We start from the raw sequence: 10,148 nt of genomic DNA, 5'->3' as shown, positions 1-10,148 counted from the left end.
AAAGTGATTCAAGTTGAGCGGGGTCGGAGGTCTAAAACAGGAAAGAGGTTTGGTGACAGGGGGAGCGCGGGTTGTGTTCCGGGAACAGTTACAAAACAACGTTGGGTTTTGAAGACCGTTATTCCGATTGATAAAATCTCTCCTAGGGAACTCTTGCTAAAAGAGGAGAGTGGTGGTGGTTCTCGTGTTATCTCTAGAACTGATGGATCGTGCGTATCAGTTGAGATAGAGGACGGGTCAGTTTTTACTGACGAGTTGGAGCTCGGCGAAGCTTTAACTGGCCCTTCTGGTACTTGATGTTGAAGGGGGTACTACAACTAGGTGGTAAGTCTTAGCTTGTTTATGAGAACTGGAAGCTTAGAAGACTTGTTAATAAAGATTAATGATATTACTAATGACTGGGTTGCTTTGTACTTGAATGGTGGGCTAGAGCTTATCGCAAGGCCTTCAAGTGGGAGATTGTTAGGATTAGTGAAGGCCTTTGGGTCGGGTTCGTTGGTTGACAATTAGAAGATAAAAGGAGTGGCCCGTTTAATTATGGTGGATGGCCCATTTGGAGTTTTCTTGGTCCCTACTCTACTAAACCTAATTGTTATCTATATATATACCTAGTCATGTATTATAATCTTTGTACCATGCTTAATAAAATACCCTAGTTGCAGCCCGTGGACGTAGGTCGCGTTGACCGAACCACGTAAAATCTCGTGTCTCTCATTTATTGCTTTCGTTTGTGAGTGTGTGTTTGTGTTTCCGCTGCATACCAACTCTGTCAAATACCTAACAAATCCGGTGTGAATATGTCCCGGTTCGGTGTGATCTTGTGGTACCTAGAGGTGGAAACAGTGTTCCCACGCAATAAGACCTTGCCACCTCAACCCACCCCGCACGAACCCGCATGCATTCCCTCCACACTAAGCTAATGATAATTGTAATAACCACATTTATCAAATATGCTTTATGCATATTATCTAATGTTCAATTGCTTTATTTGTTAGCATGTAAAGGTTAAAACCACTATAATATTATCAAACTTCTAATGTCACTATTTGAGTGCTTGTATTAAACCAAAAAAGAGATTCTATCAGTTTACAAACCTTATGCTCCTCTTCAAAAATTCTTCCATATTAAAAAGTTCAACAACATTGTTTCGACACTCATTTGATGAATAACACAATATAATGTTGTAAATTACTTATAAGGCGACTAATAATCTTGTAACAAAAAATCTTGTAACAAAGGGTATCCCGTATCCATATCAAAGTAATCAATTCCTTTTTAAACTTATCCAATATCCCATCTAGAGTTGTAACTAAAAATAGCCAGCAAGGCCCGTAACCTGGGTTAAAACCCGGTTTTTAACCCGACCACTACACCAACATAAACCAGTCCGGCTCAAACCGATTAGAACCCGACCCGACCTGAGTCACCTGACCCAACCCACCAGTTTGTATCCCGATTCGTAGTCTCGTTCCTTCACACGGGGTTGGCCCCCACCCAATTAAGATTTTTGCGCCAACCCGATTTTTCAACCCAATCCAAACAGACCGAACATTCTTGCCTCCAAACCGGTTTTAAACCCTACCCAGTTTTCTTCCAAACCGGTTTTGACTGTGCCATGACCAACCCGAGGCCGTTTTAACCCGAACCCGTTTGGGAAATAACCAATTTTATACATAATTAAACAAAATTTCACAGGAAGGAGATAAAATCACAATGTAATTGCTTAAATTAAAAGCATCCACATGATTAAACAAGCACTTAATTAAACAAACAATAAACAACAAATCCTACTGAGTTGCAGGCGATGCAGAAGACGTCTCTTTCACACCCTCTTCACCGGCGAAGCTCCACTCCGGCGGAAGATCCGGCAACGGCGGGTAGACGGTGGGCCCACGGTTCTTGTCCCATGGCTGGGTCTTCTTGGGCCTGGATTTCCGGTGATGGGCCGTGGCCTTCTTCTGTGGCCTTGATGAACACTCTATTGTTACCCCTCCAGTTCCATCACTGTAACGGACGGCTGGTGGTGCTATCCTTGTGTTTCCGGCGTAGATTGATTGGCGGTCCGGTGAGATGGTGGCGAGTCGAACACCGAAGATTGCTGATACCGACATCATTTTGGTATGAATGAATGGATGACTGACTCTCAGTTGTGTTGTGTTATCCGGTTTGGGATGTTGCTTTGTTTCTTTTGTTATTGTTGGGCTTGGGCCTTGAATTAATGGAGCTGGGTCTTGAAACATAAACCAGCAAAAATAGTCGAATAGATAGAGGTGTACAAAACCGGGTTTAAACCCAAACCGAACCGCTTTGGTAATTGACTGGTTAAAACCGGTTTGACTCAAACCGGTTCGGTTTATAAACCGGTTTAGAAACAAGATAGGCCGACTTGGTCACGTCGGTTCGTTCCGGTTTCTCAGTTTTAACCGGTTTTTCACAAACCGGTCCGGTTTTAAAACTGATTTGGTAGATCTTAAGGGTAACCGATCCTGAAACTGGCGGGATTTTAGAAAGAAAAAGAAAAACACAAAATTATTGTTATAAACACAAAATAAATATGCAATTTTTATAAACACAAAATTATTTTTTATAAAATAAAGAAAAAGTTGTATGAATGGTCATAACACGTCTAGATGTCACTTTTGATTTTAGAAAGTATAATAGTGATCGGTGTTGCAAAAATTCGGACTATGCGTCTATTAATCCCTGATTAATCGTTCTTCCCAACTTCACTGATTAATTTGGGCTAATTAGCCAATTAATCGGTCAATGGCCAGATCCGGCCAAAATTGAGATTAATCGGACTTAATACGCTTTTTCTGACAAGGTTTTGGCCAAAATCGTTGGTTTCCAGAGAGATTCTGGGCAAAATCAGCGGTTATCGGCGAGATTCCAGCCAAAATCAGCGGTTTCCAGCAAGGTTCCAGCCAATTTCCGACCAAAATGTGTGTGTATATGTATAAAATTGAAAATTACATTTAAAAATGTGTGTGTGTATATAAACTGAAAATTATACATTAAAGTCTAATTCGATTAATTCCGATTAATCACTAGTCCTTACCCCACCGTCCTATAAGCGACTAACGATTTTACAACACTGTAAGTGATCGTAAAATTACTTTTAAACTTTTGAAAATGACCAAAATACTCTTGAAATTAAAATTTATTAAAATAAAAGAAAAAAACATAAAAGAAATAATAGGTATATCTAGAGATTCACTGTGTAGAATTTATAAATATTTGAGAGTATAAGAAAGATAAAATTAAATAATAAAATAAATGTTTGTGAGTGAGATAGTAATATTTATAGAAAATGGGATATGGTAGGTTAAATAAAGTTTGTATATAAAATAAAATAAAATGTAATATATAATTAATTAAATAATAGAGATAGATTTGGAAATAGTAATAGTAATGTAAATTTTCTTAGCCCACTCCCTTTGTTCACCCACGACTTTCCCACTACATTCGTTTGTTCAAGTGGTAAATTTGACTGCATAGACTATTAGACCAGTGTCCACCAATTTGATTATAACATTTATTTTTTGGTCTCAATTTGAATCAGTGTCCCAAAATATGAATGAAATTTACACGCTTAGTTCCCATTCTTCATATTCAGAGACTCACCAGTCACCACTCACTATCACGAATGTGAAGGCCTAAATCGAAACAAAATTTTGTGGCATTTTCATGATAATTGTTAAGAAAACAAAATTAGCTTATTACAAGTTTTGAACTCATAACCTATACTTTAGTAACAACCAAGCCTACCACCACACCAATACATTACTTTGAATTTCAATTTACCCATTATAATATATCTATATATAATGTTTTTTTGGAATTGGAGGCCTTAATTAAATGTGGGCCTAAAGGCTTAACTTGTTTTCGCTGTCCCGATAGTTGACTTGATATCAACTCCCTCGTAACTGGGCTTAAGATCTCAATGGAATTGAAAGAAACAAACTAGAGTATGGGCTTGCAAGATGGGCCAGGAAAATGGGTTTGCACTATTGACCCATCATCAATTCATGGTTAAAGAATTGATACTTATAAATAAATAGAGATACTGGTTATTTAAATATCGGCAACTAACTGTAATTTGTTATTGGTCGAATGACTAAATTTGGCTCTCTGTCATAACAGGTTGCGGCTAGTAAGTAGTCTTTTTGAGTAAAAGATCCCCAACCTATCTAAACGTTTTCAGCTATTAATCTAACCGATTAAAATAACCGGTTTTTATAGAAAAAAAATTACTAACATTTATAATAACTCACTTTATTAAAATAAAATAAACTACAAAAAATAATCGACAAACAAATAAATAAACCGAAAACGAAAATACATTTTATTTGATGATAAAAATATTCATTTTTATTTGTCATCGTCCATTGTCTTCATCTTTAATGTCTGATCTAGAGCCTTCGCCTTCATTAATTGGTTTCATCGCCTTGAATTTTAGCCAAATGAGCATGCAGTCGGAGTTGATCATGGCATTGAGGAAGACTCTACAATTGTTGCAGCGAGTCATTTTGGTGTTGTCTGCCATTAAAACTAATTCAAACTTCGACAAGATTTATGAGCTTCTCTTTGTTTCGTGTATCAAAACAATGTTTTCATCTAGCATAATTACTTTAGTAATTTGTACGTTCTCACATTAGAGAAATTTTGTATTTGATCCTAATACTATATTAATAAATTTGAGACCCAATAACCTTTGGCCCTAAGCCTAAGCAAAAGTCTAAAATTTTACTTAATAGAGCCGCCTTAATAACATTAAGGCTATGCATTATATATATCATTCTTCATTATCAATCATCTCAACGCCACATCCTCGTATCCTCCTTCGGTCACACCACACCTTAACCTATCATTCTTATGTATTTTATATTTAAACTTTTCTCCAACCAGATAAAATTAAATTATATAACATTAATATAAAACTCTTTTAAAACGTAATTAAATGTTATTAAAATTGGTCACCTAAAGTTTGGTTATTAAATTCGATCGCGAGTCATGACATAGTTTGCTAACGAAAAAAGATCACAAGTGCCAATTGTAATCTGGATATAAGCAATGGTCAAACCTTTTGCGATAACCATTTATAATTATACGGTCGTGAGACCGTAACTGTTGTAGGGTCAACATTTGAGAATCATTGAGAATTTCATAAGGAATAAAGAAGTTTTCGTGTTGTAGGCATACCATGCTACGTGGTGTTGGAGATATAAAAAAATGTAGTATCTAACTTAGGTTAACCAAGATGTGGTATATTAATCCTTTTTAATTAACTCACCTAAAGTTTACATGACTAGAAGACTGAGAGATGTTAGATAATGTGTAGTGGGAAAATTGTGGATGTAGTGGGAAAGTTGTGGGTGTCGAACACTTTCATAAATTATCTCCCTCAAAGTTATAGGTAAAGTTTTGGGTTTCAAAGTTGGAGGAGGGTTGTTTGAAAATTGTGGATGTAGTGGGAAAGTTGTGGGTGTCGTTCTGCCCTAAAACACTCTCATAAATTATCTCTCTCAAAGTTAGGCTGAGGGTAGTGGGGGGTGATCGGGGGCGCGGCCGCCTACGTGGCTCGCGAACACCGCTACACCCCTCAGGTGATCGGGGGCGCGGTTGGCCGCCGTGGCTGGGACCGCAGGGCTAACTAGCCGTTGGGAGGTTTTGGTTTTTTTAAAAAAAGCCGTTGGGCTATTTTATTTTATTTTATTTTATTTACAAACTCATTATACATATCTACCCAATTTTATAATAATAAAACGCCATTCTCACTACATTCTCTCTAATAATTTAAGAATCTATCAAGTTACAAACCATGTCGGGTTGGGGTTACGGTAATATCAAAATCAACGACACTCAATTTCCCGAGGGATTGAACTACATGGACGACGAATCGTTTCAAGAGTTCATTGAGATGTCACAACCCGGTTATTCGGTCCCGGAAACACAACCGGAGCCGGCATCGGAGAAGCCGGCAAAACGATCCCACAAATAAAAGGGGAAGAAGATCGGCGAAGCGGATGGTCCTTCGGCACCGGAGAAGCGGAAGTTTACTCTATGGTCTATATAAGAGAAGCTTGCGTTGGCGAAAGCTTGGATTGAAGTATCCCAAGATCGGAACGCGGGTTAATTATTTCGTGAATTTTATTGTTTAATATATCTTTTAACTTTTGTGTGTACTTATTACATTTTTTGTTTTTTATTTTGTAGCCGACTTTCAAAAAGCTAGAGTTTTTTGGGCCAAGGTTCGGGAATGTTTTTATGATCAAGTGGGGAGTAGGGCTCGTACCTATAATATGATATCGGGTCGATGGACCGATACTCGTAAATATGTAGGATTATTTACCAACATACATAACCGCAATGCTAACCGAATGCGGCCGAGTGGGTCCGATGATCTCGCGCTTTACCAATTAACATGTGAAGAATGGAAACAAGAGGTGCTGAGGAGGTACGGGGTGGAGAAGACGTTTGACGAGGGCTACTTGTGGGAGGTGTTAAGAAAGTGCTCGAAATGGATTGAACTATGTACGGAGGACGTGGGCGATGGGGCAAAACGTACAAAAACTAGTGCGTCCGGCACATACGTCTCTTCGAGCGGGTCGGAGAATCAAATTGACTTCGACCTAAATTTGTCCGAAGGTCATTTGAAAGAACAAGGTTGTAGCCGCCCTCCAGGTAGGGATCGTGGGAAAAAAACGGTTGCTGATGGCGACTATAAAAAAGAAACTAAGGAATTGTCAAGTGGCCTCCTCTCGATTGGTGAAGCTCGACACAAAAGAAACTGTTTCAAGAGTTTGGCTTTTCTAGCCAAAGACTTTAGCCACCTACCGCCATACGACCAAGCGCTAATGAAGGAAGAAAAAGAACGTATTCGGAAGGAATTGGCAACACGAAAATAAAAGCGCTATTTATATGTATTTTTTTTTTTTTTATTTATGTTTTAATGAAGTATTTTAATTTATATTTGTGTATATAACAAAAAAATAATAAATAAAAAAATCAATCAAGCCCCTGATCACCTGGACCACTACACCCTCTGAGGCTTGGTTGAGGGGCTTGATCCTGTGCCACATCAACGCCTACGTGACGCAAATATATTGGATCACTTGGGGCTCAACCAAGCCCCACTACCCTTAGCCTTATAGGTAAGTTTTGGGTTTCAAAGTTGGAGGAGGGTTGTTTGAGTGTTTGAGTGTGTGTGTGTGTGTGTGTGTGTGTGTGAGAGAGAGAGAGAGGATAATAGTGATTGCAAGAGAGTTGGTGGTTTTTACCACTTCCTCACTTTTGTAAAACTCGTCATTGTTGACGAGGACTTCACGTGTCACACGACGCCCCTATATAAAGAGTTTTAACTACGCATGATCTTGTTACCTAATTACATTCCTAGTATCTTGTAAGTGTTCAATTTTGTTTGCTCTAGATTGTTGCTTGTCGAGCTAAATGGAACAACTAGCAAACAACATTACATACGAGTTAAAAATGACTTGGTATTCACTAATAAACCTACTTTAGAGGCCCTTCTTTCACTAATCACAGGGCCGGCCTAACAGGCTTGTTGGGCCAAGCAAGGGCTTTAGGCCTCAAAATTATAAAGGCCCCCAAATTTAAAAAAAAAACCATAAATATATTAGGGCTTTTTTGTCTGGCCGTCGATGGAACCTGGAAGGATGGAGACATGGAGTTTACTACCTGGAAGATTAAAACAATGGAACTGAAGCGACTTTTGTTGGAAATCGAAAATCAGAATGAAATCACCATTTAATAGCTAACGGCTATAGACTATAGTTCTACCTCTTTGATTCAGTTTTCTTCTTTTTATATACCGGGTAAGTCTCACAATCTTTGTTTATACTATTACTAGCATTCTCAGATTTTATTGTGATTGAATAAACAATTGGGTTTTTATTTCGATTTGCGGGTTGGTTTATGTGTGTGTTGACTGTTGTGATTCAATTAAAGCCTCTCTTGTGGACTGCAGTGGACAACTGTGAGCAGTGGACAGCCGTGAGCCGTGCATATCAAATACAATATTTGACTTTTGGAGAATTGCCAAAATAAGGTTAGTATATTGTCATCACTTCATGCCAATATAGAATCTGCATATTTGTTATTTGCTTTAGAATCTGCCCATTTATCAATTTATTTGCTATTTGCTATTTGTTTCAATGTCACATAGACACCGAACTTATGAATATGGTTATGCAAAAAAGAGAAAAAGACTTAAAAGAGAGGCTTTAATTGAATCACAAAAAGGCGGTGTTTTTAAATTTTTCACGTCCACAAAAACTACAAATGATGATCATCCTATAAATAATGAGTTTACAAATGATGAACAACCTATAAATAATGAACCTAAAAATGATGAACTTACAAATGATGAACAACCTACAAATAATCAACCTACAATTGATGAGCTAACAAGTGATGATGAAACTATAAATGATAATCAACTTCTAAATGAGAATCAAGCTAATGAACCTCCAAATATTGTTGACCCAAGTCAATGGTTATATTGCTTATAGAATTGTATTTACTATTCTTGTGACCGTTGCTTCTGCAGAACTTAGTTTTTCTAAATTAAAGTTGATAAAAGAGTTAATGGTCATTTTCGTCCTTGTGGTTTGCTATTTTCACCACTTCAGTCCAAAATTTGTATTTTTGTCAATTTAGTCCTCATAGTTTTAAATATTAGCCAATTACGTCCTATCCGTCTAACGGCATCCAGCTATGCCGTTAGTTCAAGGGTATTTTTGTCTTTCTCCTTTTTATTTTGAGTTATTGGTCATTTTCGTCCCTGTGGTTTGATACTTTTGCCAATTCAGTCCAAAGTTTGAAATGTTGTCAATTTAAGTCAGTTTTTTTTCTATAACCCTAGAGAGCATTATCCAAACCCAAAACAAGTCTGCATTTACTCTGTCGACAACAGTAATCATACCCCCTCCTCTCGTATTTAGTTTCTAGACGGTTCCTAAACTCTCCCCCATGGTGGAATTCAATGGTAAAGTGGTCAAAGCAATTATGCGAAACCGAATTGTACGGAAAAAACTAAAAATCGTTTCTTTGACGAATGCATAATATTTAGGGTTTAGAGATTAACATATCATAACGAAAATCTGGGTCGTAATCAACTATTATACATTAATCAACAAAACAATTTTTAGTTTTTTCTGTATAATTCGGTTTCAGGGAATTACCTTGACCACTTTACCATTGAATTCCACCATGGAGAAGATTTTAGGAAATGTCTAGAAACTAAATATAAGGGGTATGATTGCTGTTGTCAACAGATTAAATGCATACCATTATTTGAGGTTGCTCGATGGTTTTGGGCTTGAATTATGCTCTTCAGGGTTATAAACAAAAAACATAAAAAATAAAAGAAACTGAATTAAACTGAACATTAAATTGACAAATTTTCAAACTTTGGACTGAATTGGCAAAGATATCAAACCACAGGGACTAAAATGACCATTAAAAGGAGAAAGACAAAAATACCCTTAAACTAACGGCATAGCTGGATGCCGTTAGACGGATGAGACGTAATTGGCTAATATTTAAAACTATGAGGACTAAATTGACAAAATTAAAAATTTTGGACTGAAGTGGCGAAAGTAGCAAACCACAAGGACGAAAATGGGCATTAACTCTTGATAAAAACTTATTTAAGATCTACAACGTCACAAGAAAGGTTAAATGGTTTAGCTCTTCTGTCGATTGAGAAGAACTTTTTAGGATAAATTGATTATGATTATTTCATTAAACAATTTGCATCTATTAAAGCTAGAAAAATAAATTTCATATAAACATTATTTTTTACCGACACGAAATAACTTAAAAAAAAAAATTTAACTCTGCCGACTATAAACGTTTGGTTTATTATTGCCGGTCCCAAGCCCAGAAAAAGGAGGAGGGTTTATACTTAAAATTTTTGAAAAAAAAGGCCTCAATTTGATAGTTAGCTTGAGGCATTTAAAAATTTTGGACCGCTACTGACTAATCATATATCTTTATATCTTTATGTTGTAAACTATAATTTATATAAAAGTAAATGATATATACAATGTCGTTTTCGTGTGTGTGTTTGTTTTTTTAAATGTATGAAAACCAAAATCCCTATTTATTAATCATGATGTGGTATT

The 10,148-nt window shown here is 36.8% G+C and overlaps 1 protein-coding gene across 1 annotated transcript; it reads right to left on the bottom strand.

The window, feature by feature from the left end:
* Positions 1 to 1,787: 1,787 nt before the first annotated feature.
* LOC143594352 (large ribosomal subunit protein cL38-like) lies at positions 1,788 to 2,111 on the bottom strand. The gene has a single exon (XM_077073678.1). It carries the CDS (start codon positions 2,109 to 2,111, stop codon positions 1,788 to 1,790), a length of 324 nt encoding a protein of 107 aa, XP_076929793.1.
* Positions 2,112 to 10,148: the final 8,037 nt, after the last annotated feature.

This window comes from Bidens hawaiensis, unplaced genomic scaffold (assembly GCF_021521415.1).
Source record: "Bidens hawaiensis isolate Kalapana, Puna unplaced genomic scaffold, B.hawaiensis_p1.1 tig00043534_1, whole genome shotgun sequence".
Classification (NCBI taxonomy): Eukaryota; Viridiplantae; Streptophyta; class Magnoliopsida; order Asterales; family Asteraceae; genus Bidens; species Bidens hawaiensis.
Note: the sequence above shows the minus strand (reverse complement) of the source record. Positions and strands in the feature narration are given on the sequence as shown.